Source organism: Amphiprion ocellaris, chromosome 5 (assembly GCF_022539595.1).
Source record: "Amphiprion ocellaris isolate individual 3 ecotype Okinawa chromosome 5, ASM2253959v1, whole genome shotgun sequence".
Lineage (NCBI taxonomy): Eukaryota > Metazoa > Chordata > Actinopteri > Pomacentridae > Amphiprion > Amphiprion ocellaris.
In genome coordinates, this window is record NC_072770.1 from 19,774,036 (window position 1) to 19,790,981 (window position 16,946).

The following is a 16,946-nucleotide window of genomic DNA, read 5'->3' on the forward strand; positions in this document are numbered from 1 at the left end:
ATAAGAACCACAAAAAGGGCAGAGCCAGGAATCCAAAGGTTACCCGCTGTCAAAGAATTAATGTCTTTCCCAGACACAAACAAATGTGAGACTTACATAGTGTGGAAGATGTGTGACTTCAAATGAATTTGGGCCTATCACTGAGGAACATAGTTTAATAAGGAAGATGTTTGCTCTCTGGTGCCATGTGTATCACATTTTCTAGGAACAGCAAAAATCTGCCTTCCGGAGTGGCACTGTGTGAGAGAGTGCCAAAGGAGTCGTTCACAGCAGACATTCAAAGAATATGGCTGAGCTAAATAATTATCTACTAAAGAGTGGTCCAAAATTTGTCCCAAACCTTGTACAGGTCTGATCCACAGCTACTGGCGTCAGTTGTTTGAGTTTATTGCTTGTCTATAGCTGCCAAACGAGGTTCAATCAATTCAATCCAAGAGTTCACTCATTTTTTCTACCAGCACTAGGAAGGTTTAGTAGGCATGTTCAAGGGAACTAAACACTGGAGTTGGTGGTGAGTTATTAGCTTAAGTACATTGTTTTTGTCTACACTTGTGACTAAGATTAAGATCAGATCACATATCAGGACCAGTTAATATGTTATTTTAAATAAGTAAATAGAATTTTGAGCAGACCTTTTGCCAGTCAAACAATGATCAGTGATTAACTGGGAATTAATGGTAAGATTAGCTCATAAAGAAAAAAAAATCAGCACTTGTTGCAGGCCTGCAATCTAAACAGATGTATTTGTTTCTTTTAAGTTCTAGCTGAATGTCACAGACCAGTAATGCAGGACACCTTCTCCTTAATCAGGACTCATCTAAATTCCTTCACTAAAGCAAGCTTAACACAAAAAAATACAGAATTACAATTAAAATGCGGCTGCACATAAGATGTCAGACCCCTGACATGCTTGACAACAACACAGCACTTCTGTATAAGATTGACTTAAATGGAAAACATAGTTGGTTTCTGTGGTAATTTTTTTTCTTTTTGAGTGAAAATGTCAACAGCAAAGGTTGGAAAGACAGCACTTTTTACTGTAGTGCCACACAGGCAGCACAACTTTCAGGCATGTAATAATAAAAACGCAGAAGAAGCATGAATGCATAGGTACATCAATGGCATGTCTTCAGCTCAAGCATCTCGACCCACCCAGTAACCAAACCTCACACTTTAGAAGCCATTCGAAAGCAAATCAGAGGGAAGAGCTGCTCCTCACCAGAATGTGATCAAAATTTACCCTGGCGCAGAGAACCAGAAACCACCTAATTAAGGAGGCTAATTAAGAGATTGCCTGGGGCGTTATGATGAGATGAGCAGACGAGAGGATCCAAGTGGAGAGGAGTGGAGTCCCTCTCCAATACGTACTCCGCCAGGGCTGTCAAGGGTTCTCCAAACACCACTGGACGAGTCTAGAAGGGATGAGGGCCATTAAGCAAAGACCACATAAAAGGATCTACCTGGCGGATTCCCTCTCATGGAGGTCAGTGGCAGCCTTGTATGGATGAATTGACAAGCCTGATGCTACTTAACATGTGTCAATTGTCTGAAGCCACTTTGCTAAGTGTCTCCTTCAACAGCAGTGGAGCGAAAAGACTTATTTTCACAGCGCCTGCTCTGCCACAGAGAAAAGACAAATGTCTTTTCTTAATGGACAAAGGCTTGTAAATTATATAGAACTTGGGTAGGAAAGCACACTGCTGACATGCACAAGAAAAGGTCTGAGTGCTGTGCAAAGAGAACAAGTGCAGAAATGTGATGTGAAGGGTAATATTCACTGGTCACCAATTGCAAAAGTTCAAGCCCTTAAAGCAATGGCTGAATGTCGGCTTAAGCGTTCTGGGTAACTTTTCTGCTCTACATGTCTGTTTTAATTAGCCATTATCCTGAGCCAGTAGCAAACTGGAATTCAGTGAGCAAACATATTTGCTAAATCAATAACTTTCCATGTATTCTTCATTAAAACTCCACTTTCTCTCAGATCCTTTATTGAAAAAGGCCAGGAACTGCAGCATCCAGCAGGCCAACCACATTTCCTTGCTGGATCAATAGCAAGGTCAAACAAGACTCATTTCCAAACTGCTACTGCTGTTCACTTGGAGTGTTCTCCAAACTGGTTGCTCAACTATGAAAGCAGGCCTGCTATATAGCCTTGCTACTCTACATTCAGCACACTGGCACCAACTGGACTGTATGGCTAAAATGGCCTGACTTCAAAAGTGGTCTAACGCCACTGTGTCTGCCCCATTCTCAATCTCCATTTTCTTCCATTGCAAGGAGGCAACAAGGATAAGGGGAAAAGGAAGTCGCCGTGGAGAAGAAAGAATAGACAGAACAACAGAGCAAAGCCTAGAAACAAGCGCAACATGGAAAAAAAAAACAGAGAAGCAGGCCAATGCCTCAGCGAGAAAGAGAGAGTGAGCAGAGGACCTGCGCTTGAGGAGGAGGAGGTGGAGGAGAGCCTGTGAGCATGAAACAGAGGAAGAGAATGAGAGTCCAGTTAATTTCAGCATCCTCATCCGTGGCAGTGATGAATGATCTAGGTGGAATTGTAGCAGCTCTGGCTGCCTCCTAGCAGCACACATGCTGGCTGAATCTGACCCGTGGCTGACAGTGGCACTACATTTCCCAGCTTCCCTGACTGTGACAGTGCCGCTGCAAAATTCATAAAAACCTTGACAGGGTGATGAATTTATCAGTCATGATTTGCCATACATTTTTACAATGTGTGTGTGTGTGTGTGTGTTAATCATCTGTGTGTGGTAGAATGGCAGTTACGCCACAGGAGGAATCTGGTGGTGAGTCATGGCGGAGCGGTGTAGTCATCCACTTGTAATACCCCTACTAGACGCGCACACACAGAGTTTCTATGAACACAAACTTCTGCCACGAGCAGCATGTGTTGATCAGCCCCATGACACTAACAACCGTCACTGACAGACGCTGCTACATGATAAAAACACGTTGCAAGCTTGCTACATGTAGACTGACCTAAGCAGTCTTGAATTTTAAATCACAATTCTGTCTCCCTGTCTTCATTTAAAAAATGTTCTTTGACCTGAAGGCACATTAAGCTAATTCACTTTCAACCAGCACTCCTTCAGTACAAAGCAGAAAGCATCTCTTTAGGCCAATCGCCACCTAAAACACATGCAATCTTATGTATACTACATTAAAATTGCATTCTGTGCTACATCATAAAAGCCAAAAACATGATATGCAAAATAAAAGCTTTCTTGTTACTGGGAGCCGCTAGGACATTTGCTACTGTAATTGTGCAATGGTCTTAGCATATTCACACAGGCCACAATGTTGACCAGTGCAAATGCAACATTAGATAAGTGCCCTGACAAGTGGCCTGTATTTAACCCTTTCCTTTACAGTAACACGTGACAAGGAAAAACCACTAAAGCTGGAGACACAATGATGACATCATAAGTGTGGGAATAAATCACGTGATATAAGAGTAGTATGTCATTTTTTTTCTCTTCCATGTGTTAACACTTACAGACAGGTAAACTGTTCATACACTGTGAAGATAGATATTTTGGAAGGATAGATGGGAAGTAGAAACAGCCATTCCAACACACGTTTGCCTACAAAATGTCTTGTCTGAAAACCTGTCAAATTCACTATTACACACACTACAATGACCACTCTGCAGTTGATGGCGGAATGATAGTTAAGTGCATGGCTGAAGCGGATCCTCATAGATTTTAATAAATGAATGCCAACATATTTCTCCGCTAAATTAAATGCACAAAAAATGCACAACAGATGACTACGATATTTTCCCTCCATGCTTAGTTCTGAAGAAGAGTTCAAAGGAACGGATGCAACTTAATCTTGGTGTCCTAGTCACTGTAATGACTGTCCCATAACAACAAGGTCACATGTGACATGCCTGACTCGTGTGTCCTTGAGCAGGAGATAAAACTCCTTCCTGCGAAGTGATTAAAAGTAGCTGTGGAAGTGTTGCTGAAATGTAATGTGTGAAACGCAGGAATTAACACTGCCACCTTTGCAGGTATACCGTTTTAAGTAGGTTGCCAAACTGACTACTTAACACAGTTCAGAACATGAACCAAGCATGAAGTCTTTCGTTTCATGAGCTGAGCTTCAAACTACCATCACTATATCCTCACATTAACAAAGTTGATTCATCATTCATTCACTTAATTCTGAGTCAGCTGAGCAACTCAGTAGTCAACTGTTCCCGTCAACCATTTCATTCTAATGTTAATCATGGAGCCTCGTGTGGTTCTTTCAGCCTGAAAATGGAGCATGATTGTAGACTCTTGAGTAAACAAGATGCCATTTTATTGTTGTAACAATTTACCTTTTGTGATGAAGCTCATTCTAAATCCAGGCCTGCCAGCAGGACAAATCAGCTAAAGCTAATCGAGGCGTTGCCAAAAATAAAACTGCAGAATAAACTGCTCTGAAACATCACTCTGCGGCTTGGAATCCAGGTGATCTGCGACATCATTTTACCAGTTGTGTTAGATGATGTGATCGCTCTTTATTCTGTCATAACTATCTTACTAACCTTTAAAAGCCAAACCTTGTTGTGTTTAGCTTTGAAGACAAAACTGAAATAACCTAAAATTGAGTGCAGTTACTAGAAGGAACAAAACGATCATGTCAGATTTGTTTGGTTGAGTGTAGATTAATGCAATTTTAGGGTTTACATTTGTCAAGCCTGAATAGATCCGACATTCCGGTTGGTGGGCAAATAGTTCAAAAGACATTAATAAATTCCATTAAATTTAGTGTGCTGATAAATTTGCTTGCATTATTTATCTAAATTTGCATTTACAAAACAATTAGTCACTCCTATTTTGAGTTGAAGCAGTATGTGTAAAAGGAGCAACATATATCTTAACTTCATATCACTTTAACAGGAAAAAAAGCTTTTACAGCAACATTTCATCTGGGCAATTTAATTTTGAGAAATCCTACATGCTTCCACAAATTTGAAAATTCAAGCAACAAACCTCAGTGTTATCTTAAGGGAAGACACGTGAAACATGGAGGAAGTTTTCATTTTTAAAATGGCAGAAATGTGGATTTTCGAAAATAAAGTTCATTTAATACACCCTCCAAATAGGAAATTGCATTGTTATAACTATATTTGGGCTTATACCAAACTACAGCGAGTCTAAGTTGTTAACGGTTAAGTTATTTTAGGTACAGATGTAAATGTCAACTACCACACGAATAACCAACACATTTTACTGCTAATATCCGCTTATCCAGTACAGTCTTGGTGCGCATGATTTACAGCACATTTTGGCCGAACGACGCGTGTGAAGTGTTTGAATCCATGTGTGTGCGTCTATGTGTGCAAACCCCCAGAACCAAAATACACCTTTGGCCCTAGAGGGAGAAAAAAAAACACTCACCTTCTCTGCACAAACGCATGGCTTCTCGATTTTTCCCGAAGTCTTTGAAACTTTCCTCCGATTCAGCACCTGAAAACGAGGCGATCCGACACGGACACAAATAAATAGTTGCACTTGCTTGCCTGCCCGTGCTGTTGCTACCAGTAGCGTTTCTTCATATTCAACCAAAAACTGCATGCAATCGGCCAAAAAAAAAAGGACGGGACTGGCAACTGTCGCGCTCCACCTCGCCTCGTCGCGCACATTCGGGACGCTGGGGAACTCACCGTCGTTGCCGTGGAGTTTGGCGGCGTCGACCCAGTTGCTCCAAGGCTGTCCCAGCATTATTTCTGGACTAGGCAATGATCTCCGCTCCGCAACAGTCGCCATTGCTGTGGAGCCTTCTCCCCGCTGGATCTGCTGCTGCTTCAGCTGCTGCCTGGCCGCTCGGCGCTGCTCCCCCCTGACGTCATCCTCGGCCCTTTCCGACATTCTTTCCGCTACAATGTAACAACATGAGAGTCAGCGTTGGTAGCGCTCGGGATAGGAGGACTTTCCCGCTGATTGACACGGCCAAGCGCGTGTTGTTTCACCGCACCCGCCCCTCCAAATAAATAAAAAAATAAAATACAATACAACGTGTATATATATTTATATAGAAAATCTGTGACCACTCGACGAGCAACAAGTATAACGCCTACGCAACATATAGACAGAATAAATTGTCTGACAGGCTCTTTATCTGGTAGATTAGCTTTAATCTCTGAGGAATATAGGAACAGGTGACAAAAGGAACAACCTGAACCCTTGACCCCTACAGTGAGGGAGATTTGATGGCTCTGTTTGGCATTTTGCTGGCATGGTTGGGGTCCTCTTGACCCCTTACACAGGGGGGTCACTGCAAATCAATACAAATCTGTTCTGAATGGTCACCTTCATGATGAAACATTCTCTTCCAGTATACCCCCCATCCATAGAGCAGGAAGGGTCACTAACTGGTTTGATGACCATGAAAATGATGTGAATCATACACTGTGTCTTTCAGATCTCAACTGGTTACAGATCGATTATTGGCCTGGCTGATTATCGTGGCCGATATTTACGATCATCAGTATTGTTGTTTTTATTGGCCGATTATTGCTAAATTAAATGTGCTACTTCAGGCCTGATGCAGCCTTCTCTCTCCGTCTGTTGTCACTCTGTGGTCTCAGATGTGTCTCTCAAGCAGAGACTGCAAAAACTGAACAAGAAACACAAGCTGTTGCCACCACCCAGGAAATTAGTTTCTCTCTCAGTGGCTAAAGCTATGCCAACAGATGGGGCTAAGTTAGAAGGCAGCCACAAATTACCCTGAAACAGAGTCTGGAAAACAATAAATAATAATGCTTTAAAATATGGACCTTAGGGGGCAATAAAAATGATTGAACAGTGAAAGATTAAGAAAACAGAAAAGAATAGCAGATGTAACTGCAGGAGACAAACTGATCAATCTCAGTCGATCCCACATAAACAGAGGAGAGAGTCCTAATTCAATCACTCCTGTTTCTATTTTACATTGATAGTCATCCTAATTAATGAAGAAACCTGGTTATGAATGACAGGTTTTCTGATATCACATGCTGTTAAAACATTAAATCAAATGCACATCGGTTCCAAATGTCGGTTATCAGCCTTTCCCGAGCTCCAACAATCTGCATTAGTACAGGCCCTGGAAAACCCATAGCAGTCGATTCCTATAATCTTGACACAACTGAATACCCGACTGACGTATCAGACTTTGCGCTTCACCATTACCACCAAATGAGGAAATAGCTCCTAAAAGAATAGCATTCCTATATGAAATTTTGGACTGACATGATCAACAAAACACCACATTAGGGAGTACCTTTTGGAAGACCAATGTTCATCCCTCCAGTGACGCTCCAGAAACTTGGAGAATCAATGGCATCGGTTTTTCCCTTTAAATTTACACCCGAGCATATGTGGCTGCTCCCTTGTTACTTGGCCCATGCACATAGATAATATGGTTCACTCACATATACACACACGTATACATGCGCATATAAATAATACATACAAACATGCATGCTATACCATTTTATAATAAAACAGAATATCATACTGTCCTTAATAGGTTCCCTATTGTAGAATTCTAAAATTGTCGAAAAAACATAAAGCTGTACGTAAGAATTTCATGCACAGTGTATGAAAGCTGCATGGAATATTCAAGGCTAGCTTGTGAAAACATATATTTTTTATTTAGTATTTGCAAAAAAGAACTTTAAACTTTCAAATACTGTCCTTTGAGAACATTTGTGATTAGCTGTGATTTGAAAATGTGTTTGGCCTTTAGAAACAAAATAACTGGCATCAATGTATATCTTGTTTTGGAAATTTCCTTAACAGATATAGCGTAACCTTACTGAACACCTGTGTGAGTGTATAAACTCTCATCTTGATAATGCAATGAGACTTTTAAAAGGCAAACTATGTAATCTCTTATTTTTCCATGCTAAAAGAAAGCAAACTTTCAAAATCCAAACCATTAGCACACAAAAATTCAAATGCAAGGTTTGCAAAGACAGCACTATAAACAATACAGAAAAAAAGGGCTGCCACGTCTTGAATTGTATGAAATTTTCACTACGCAGATATTAACCAGAGGGCTGCACAGTGGCGTAGTGGTTAGCACTTTCGCCTTGTAGTGAGAAGATCCCTGGTTCGCGTCCCGGCTTTCCCGGGATCTTTCTGCATGGAGTTCGCATGTTCTCCCTGTGCATGCGTGGGTTCTCTCCGGGTACTCCGGCTTCCTCCCACAGTCCAAAAATATGCTGAGGTTAATTGATTATTCTAAATTGCCCGTAGGTGTGAATGTGAGAGTGCTTGTTTGTCTTTGTATGTAGCCCTGCGACAGACTGGCGACCTGTCTAGGGTGTCCCCTGCCTTCACCTGAGTCAGCTGGGATAGGCTCCAGCACCCCCCTCCCCGTGACCCTAATGAGGATTAAGCGGTGTATAGATAATGGATGGATAATGGATATTAACCAGCAATACTATTGGCTGAATGTGCACAACAGTATGCCACAAAGATGTGTCGATCAATATGTAAACTTACCGGTGCAATTCTATTGCATTATGTTAATTTAATGTATGTTTTGTATTATGTTTTGAATGTAGACATTCAGACATACAAAAATATAGGAGAAACACATTTACAAATACTGATTTGTTATTCAGGGATGAGCAGTTGTGTTTACAGTATATCCCTTTGACAAAGACAGATTCAGATTAAATAGGTTCTGTTACTGTAAAATGGAATTTCTAAGATGTATTAATGCAGAACTTACAGATATTTTTGACAGACTTGAACCCATTTCACAGTGATTACTAAGCCTGTAAGATGTCGACAGTTTTTAACAGCCAAGTTTACTTTCACTTTTGAAATGAAATGTTTCTGATCCACCCCAGTGATGCACATATTCAACTGACAAAAGCTGACAAGCAAGAAAACATCTGCTGTCGTTCTCCCTGTTTAATATGAATGATGCAGTGCTTGATTCTGTGTAACCTTTTTCTCCCCATCTGAAATTCTTAAGACACGACCATCCGTCAGTTTGACAAACAAACAAGGGCCAATGTAAGCACCCTTCAACACTGTTTTTCTGATATCAAATGGTGGGTGTGCTTAAAAAAATAAATAAAAATGAAAATAAAAAAATAAATGCCATAAAAGTTGGACGTATATTCCCATTCAGCATGCACCCTAAAGAGGCTTGTGCAAGAATGACCGTGACCCTCCCCCTCTGTTACTGGCTTGAAGTATACGGTTCAGAAACTTGCCTTTGCCTTTAAACCAACTCTAAATTTAGACATTCAAATTAAAAAGCTTATCTTGAAGATGTTGCCAGTATCTCACTGAGAAAAAGTTCTGCTTTACTTCCAAGAGCCAAGTTTATTGAAAATGCGCACACTCTGGTCACAAGCTAATCCGCTGTATCTGACTGTTCAAAAAAGCATAAACACTGCCAACTTCACTATTGACTTAGGAGATACAGCTGCAGAGGTTCACATTATAAAGATGTTGATTTTCAATCTATAGCTTACATAATTAAGGTGGGCTACTGCGGGTAACCTTTTAAATTGTCAAATCTGATATCCAGATGAGGTGCTTAAAGCTTGTATCTTGTATCATTTAGTGGAGCCAACAGATGTAAAAGTGACACCCAGGAATGAACCCAAGCAGAAGACATTATGAGAGGATTTGTGACCTGACTGCAATTACATGTTACTTTAATATATGTATGGATACCTACTGCAACTGAGTGAGCAAACACAAGCTTGATGCCAGAAGCTGCTTCAGTAGCTTAAAGCTGACAACTTTTAGAGCTTCACTATGTTCTTTGAAAGTATGCATACACAAATAGAGTTTGTAGTGTGTTTCACACAGTGGGTCAACACATAATATTCTACAGGGATATGAAATGGCTTTTTCATATTAATTCAGTCATACACACATCAGTGCAGAATATACAATTAACAAATATCTAAACCAAAACAAGTATTTCTCACAATGGCACAAAGCATTATCAGTAAATTTTTCCAAGAGGTATATTCACCAAGTGTTTTTCAGTGTTTGTAACTTATCATGACAATGATTAATTGCTGAGTCATGAATTGTTCTTAATGATTCGATCATCCATCCATTCAATTTCTATACATCACTTAATCCTCATTAGGATCGCGGGGGGGTGGGGGGGCTGGAGTCTATCTCAGCTGACTTAGGGTGAAGGCAGGGGGCACCTTGGAGTGGCCACCAGTCGATCACAGAGCTACACATAGGCCACGTTTACATGAGACCTTTAATGCCTCTTTAATTCGGAATTTAAGTTAATTCCACTTTAAAATCTCCTTGTAAACACTTAATTCCGAATTAAAAAGTTAATTCCGAATAAAGTTAATTCCGAATAAACTTAATTCCAAATAAACTACCTGGTTTATTCCGATGTTAATTCCGAATAAACTAATTCCTGTGTACGTTCTATTCATGTATACAGTTAATTCCGCTTTAGTTAATTCCGGTCAGTCTGCGCATGCTTGGTTCCTCACGTAGCGATGACGTAGTGACATACACAGCTTGGTCGTCGGCCTCCCTTCTCCGGTATTCTATCTCTCTTCTCCTTCTCAAGTGACGCAACAGAAGTAGTACGCCATTGTCGAGTTGTTGTTTCAAAACGACAATAAAAAGCAAAAAGCAATGCTTATTAGTTGTTCCTCCATGTTGTTGGGGAAAAGAAATGCTGCGGCAAATGGAGTTTGTTTTCTTCCAGTAAACAGGGATACGTCACGTCCACTCCCTGTCCAATCAGAATCTTTTCCAACGCCCAAGCGTTAAAGCGGCCTTAAGGAAGGGGAATAAACGTGCAGTCCATGTAAACCTTAATTCGGAATTAATATTTCCATGTAAACGCAAAACACAAAACTTTAATTACGAATGAGTAAATTCCAGATTAATAATTCCGAATAAAAAACTTCATCTAAACATGGCCATAGAGACAAACAAGCACACTCACATTCACACCTACACACAATTTAGAGTTACCAATTAACTTGAGCATGTTTTTGGACTGTGGGAGCAAGCCAGAGTACTTGGAGAAAACCCACGCGTGCACAGGGAGAACATGCAGAAAGATCCCGGGAAGACGGGAACGCGAGTCAGGGATCTTAAATCAATCAGGCAGAATTCAAAGGTCATGTACGTAAGAAAACATATTGTAGATGTTGCTGTAGCTCTTTGTGCTACCACCAGGTTACTGTTTAATGACATGAAGTTACAGGCGTGACAACCAGCAAGTGTTTGCATAAAACAAGCACACCTCCCTACTGCTGTCTAACTCCTAACTGTTGCAGTTACATTGATAAACTCTGCAGCATAGAGTTATGAAAAAGGTGTCTGGTCGCCGCTGAGTTCGCTAAGTTAGGGTTTTTAAATGCTAAAACAGGCCAGCAGGGTGTCTGTCAGCAGACAGCAGATCCAACTGTTAATGGTGCTAAAATTCAATAGCAGCAGGACTCTGATTACTCACTTCCAGTAACATTCAGAACCACAGTGATGAGCTGTATCGGCGACACTCTGAGTATAAATACATTTTAGAGTAAGTTTAGAGTAAATTTTATAGACTGTTAAAGCTGACCCAGCCGTATTTGTGGACATATGTTCAATTCAATTCAATTTTATTTATATAGCGCCAATTACAGTCAAATTGTCTCGAGATGCTTTACAGAACCCATATGCCTGACCCCCAGAGCAAGCCAAAAGGCGACAGTGGCAAGGAAAACACCCTTTTAACAGGGAAAAAAACCTCGAGCAGAACCCGGCTCTAATGTGGGGGGACCCATCTGCCTGCTGGCCGGGTGGGTTGTCTCAAAGATTAAGCCATGCAAGTCTAAGTACACACGGCCGGTACAGTGAAACTGCGAATGGCTCATTAAATCAGTTATGGTTTCTTCCAGCTGAGCAGCTGTTTTCAGCAGCTGGACTAACATTGATTACAGTGAACAAGTTACTCCATCATGCAAAATACGTATGGGAATTATTTTTGATGTAAAACTCCTGTGAAAACATTAATAACATGACAGGTTATTTACTATGGAAGACTGCAGCTCATTTGCTGTGAAAATCAAGTAAAGTTTTGTCTGTTTTTCAGATTAGTAATGTAACTGAGACAGTTTTACTGTGAACATTAGGTGTCAGTGGTTAAAAAACTATTTCAATACACATATGAAAAAATCACTCTATACATTTAATTAATTTAAATCATTAATCAATTATTGATTGTTAGGTTGTCTAACCCTAACACTAACCCATGATGATGTCATAATAATAGAGTTTTTTTTTTCATTTGGCTCCATACCATCTACACTTCGTCCAGTATATCCACTTCCGCGAGTTGCTACACTAATAGTATGAATCTGACATAGTTAAGTATATAGATGAACAACTGGTCTATGTTGTTTGTAAATCAGGTTGTAATTTCTACAGACAAACAAAAAAGTATATTTTGCTGCATGTGTGTTTAAATCTCTAAAAATAATTGGTAGGTAATCAATAAATATAGGTGCTTGTTTGGGAAACTGCAGTTAATGTCTTTATTGCTGCATAATTGTTATATGCAACTCCGATACATTTCTAAAAAAAAAAATAACATCTGTAAACATCTGGAAGCTCTATTTAACTAGTTATGATTATTGTACAGTTATTAGGAAGTATTTATTGTCAGTAGAGTTTTATAATGCATAGTTCTGAGAGCTTACCTTGGCAAAATAAGAAACAAGGAAAATATTTTTAACTCGGTCAGTCGATCCTCATCAGTTTGGGTGACTGCTGGCGGACACACACACTGAAGAGGAAATCTGGAGACACACACACAAAGAGACACAGACACCGACAAGCATTAAGGGCAGACAAGTCAGCATCAGGGTCCTTGTTGTTCTGTTTCTTCATACAGTTAATTAGTGGAATGATTATAGACGCCGTCTAGAGGGTAACACTGTCCTCCCTAGGCCTTATCCTGGTAATATCTACCACAATGCAATAATCCAGTCATACATCACTATCTTACACCCCCTCTCCAGGCACACTGTAATAAATTTTAAAGACTTTATCATTATTTTGTTGTTGTTTTAACTAATACAAGGCCCATTATAGCATATTTACATTAGTAGTCAATGACTTTATTAACACAAACACATACAATAAAAACTATTGTGTATGCAGCAATTTACATTGTTGAGATTGTTCAGACAATACATCGAGTTCTTCGTCAAAAGCTATTTCTGTAGCCTATCAAAGCCCACAACAAAATTAACTAACTTTAAAGTTGACTTTATTTCTTAAATTTATGAAATATTTTTGACTTGCTGTAATGAGTGTGATTCAACTGATTATCATTTGGAAATATGCTACAAGGACATCTGAATTTTGCAAACATTTCGTTGTACACTACATCTGCATGAAATATGCATTTACCATCTTTTTGGTAGGATCAGAAAGAAAATCTACATATTTCTTACACTACTATGCATAGAAAGACTGGTAGTAAGTGCAGCAAGTCAAGAAATTTTTAAGTCAACTTATTTTAAGCATTAACCCTCTATAGTAAGAACAGGAAATGAAAAACAGACACGGTGTAAATGCTGAAAGTTTTGTTGTGCATGGATGACTGCGGTATGTAAAATAATAAATCATCAAGTGGAAGTTATATCCTGCCTTGTCATTTAGAAAATTCTCCTTAATTGCAATACACCTAAAAGCAAGCACTGATTATTATTGTCAGTAATTATACCCGTTGAGGTGCTACGCTTCTGAACATGTAAAAAAGTAGAATATTGACAAATACTGACAAACACTTTAAGTGTAAAGCAGTACAACTCATGCTTTAGCTTGTTGTAAAAGTCAGTGTAGATATACACTACCAGTCAAAAGTTTGGACACACTTTCTCATTCATTTGAATGAGAAAGTGTGTCCAAGGTTTTGACTGGTAGTGTACATCCTTTGGGAACTGTGCTTAAAGGAAATCTGGAACTCTCAGCTTTTTAGTTAAAATGTCTATAAGGTAGTTGTTCTGCCTCGTCAAAGTCTCAGGTGTTCACTGGCAAACATACAAACATCTAGTCAAAAGTCCTCATTCAAAGACTGAAACATATACTGACACTGTCGCTAATAGCATTAATAACTGCTACTTTCTACTAATAAATGTATAGTGCAGCTTGTAATGTCTTAATGAAGCATTGCATAAACTGATCTGCTATTAACTATTATTACACAGAATACTATTATGAGGGCCATAAAACATCCTTTGAGGTGAAACCTTGCGCTCATAGCCCCTCTCTCTTTTTAGCATATTGTTTTTTCCTATTGAAAGTATGTCAAAATCCGATTTCTTAAAAAGTGCACCATTGAGGTGAAAGCAAGTAATATCAAGATTTGGCAGTTTTTTGTGATATTTTTGCAATTGTATGTACATCTTATCACAGTGCTATTCTAATGAGAATCAGCTAAAGACCGAGAATCAGCTAAACTGAACTATCCCCCCTCTCTGTTACATTTCCCTATGCACTGAATATAACATTCACATTAGACTGAATGTAAAGTGTGCACTGTAACACTGTACTGCCAGACAGATTTCTATCTTGCAATTTAAGCAAACCAATACCTCAATCTGTACATGAATTAAATTGTTGCTTGGGCTCTAGGAAGCCAGTGTGTCAAGGGCCATGAATGGCAAAACATTGCATTATGTAATTATTCTAGAAACAAAGCACTTTGTGGGTGCAACTCTTGACAGCAAGCTAACAGCACCTAGCAGAGACCAACAGGAGCCAGCAGTGTTACTGACTAGCCTTGCTCCCACCTCTACTTGACACGTACAACAGTATCGTCATATTTTTTAGTTCAAATATAGAAAAAAGTAAAAATTAATGGGAAACACGACATTTGAAACAACGGCATATGTCAATGATAAGTGTTGTGTCATGAAACCAGGCTCCATCCAGTGTGGGTCTGTCACTGGTACAAACGTAACTAAACAGCAGTGGTGGCTAACTGTTACATTAGCCTGCTAGCTACAGCCTGTAGCCAGCCATGACTAGCGTTAGCGAGGAAGCAGGCAGAAGCCTGACAGCACAGCATAAGTCATTAGCCGTCGTCGCATATCGACAACAACTTCACTCTTACCAAGACTCTGGATGCTGTAGACTTGAACGTGACACCAGGCGGATATATATCAACTGGATGCACTGGGCGAAGGAGACAGAAGACGGTGGGGAAGAGCGAGTGCAGTGCTCAGCCTCTGTGGAGGTCTTCACCTGGTGCTTCCATGTCTGTTTACCAGACTGCATTCTGGGACAGAGACGTCACTGCGCCAGGACGCACGCACGCACCGAGGAGCAGCTTCTCCACCATCAAAGTACTCTGTGATCCTAAGTGCCATACATTGACATGAAAGTCTGGAGGTTTGTGTTGGGCAGAAAACGACAAACAAAGAAAATATTTCTGTGTGAGATTTACTTGCAACACCTTAAAGATTTAAAAATGAATGACCCATGGGTTACAGGTGGGAATAAGTAGAGCACCTCATACTTATTTCTTCAGTGTGTTTTCTCTAGAATATATGATAAGGATATTATAGAGTGATTTAGGAAATTTTTTGACAATAGCTCTGAGGATTGTCGGTAGACACTGTGTTTTGCTTTAAGTTTTCGATAGGAATTAATATATTTATGTGGTAAAATTGCCAAATTCCAAGCCAGACGTTTGCATTTGGATATTGAATTTAAATGTTAAAGCACTACCTTTGATAATAAATCAAAAGTATCAAAGCATATATTTAGGTTAATCATCATCTCAATTACGTGAATAATTAATATTGCTATAATTTTATTATGTCCTCGGTTTTAAATTTTTTTAGTGTTTACATTTATTTTATTCTGTGGGGAAAACAGAAAAAAGGATGCTTACAGCTGGATGATTTTATTTATTTATTTATTTACAGTTAGCTGTGGTGATAAAATAGCTTCACGAACATTGCAGAAAACAAGCAGCTATTACATTTTTTAAAAAATCAGTTATGGGTGCTATTTCATGACTTTACCTTTAAATGTTATTTAAATGTCATCAATCCCATTAATAACACAAATGATTTTTAATTTAATTAAATTTTTAATAAAACTATCTTTAATGCTTTAGCAAGCATAAATTTAACCTGAAATCCATGGCAATAAAGCAAATTAAACTGTGAATTGTAACTGCGAAACCTGGTTTTAGCATTTAAGTTTATGATCTAAGCTGGCAGAATTTTCACATTTGACTCATTTTGTCCTGTTTCTTTATAAACTGAAAAGGACTCATCTTAGAAATATCACAAAAAGTTACCATATTGCAGGACTTTTCAGAGAAAAATGTTTCATTTTTGAATTTCTTTAATCTAATCTTGACATTTATTCATAGAACACAGACAAAATGTTAGTCGATTTGTTAGGTTTCTATGTATATTTTTAAACAAAAGCATAGATTTAGTTCTAAATTAATCATTATTATGTCTTATGTCTATAATTAATAATATGGTAGGGTTTTGTCTTACATTTTAATTGTTATTTCAATCTCCTTAATTAAATACACACAAAAAGTTTCATTTTATATCAATTTTGTAGAGTTTAAATCATGAATACTTAAATCACTTGGGTAAATCAACACCATAAATAACATTGTAGGTTTTTTAATATCAATATTCAAACTTTTTTGGTTCATTGACAGCCCCACAGCCTCTTACTTTTGTGAAAGAGGCACTTGTTTGAAATGTTTTATAAATAAAGGTCACTTGACTGTACATGACAATTGATTGATTATATTATATATTATATTAAATGTCATGTTGCTGCTTGTGAGACTGTAAACTTTTCTTTATAGTCTAATGTAATTAAATCTATGTAATTTGCCATACTGTTATTGTTGTTTTCTTCCATTTTAATTTTTAATATTCTTCGTGTAAATGTTTAAAAACAGAT

At 38.8% G+C, this 16,946-nt stretch overlaps 1 protein-coding gene across 1 annotated transcript in view; it reads right to left on the reverse strand.

The window, feature by feature from the left end:
• Positions 1–15,277, reverse strand: part of LOC111574773 (ataxin-7) — a 33,496-nt gene extending 18,219 nt beyond the window's left edge. Inside the window, exons 1-4 of the mRNA XM_023279534.3 lie at positions 15,118–15,277; positions 12,695–12,793; positions 5,672–5,884; positions 5,406–5,474 (exon numbers count right to left, since the gene is read on the reverse strand). Coding sequence (XP_023135302.1) covers positions 5,406–5,474; positions 5,672–5,876 — 274 coding nt within the window. The 5' untranslated portion in view covers positions 5,877–5,884; positions 12,695–12,793; positions 15,118–15,277. The remainder of the gene's footprint in view (positions 1–5,405; positions 5,475–5,671; positions 5,885–12,694; positions 12,794–15,117) is intronic.
• Between the last annotated feature and the right edge of the window lie 1,669 nt (positions 15,278–16,946).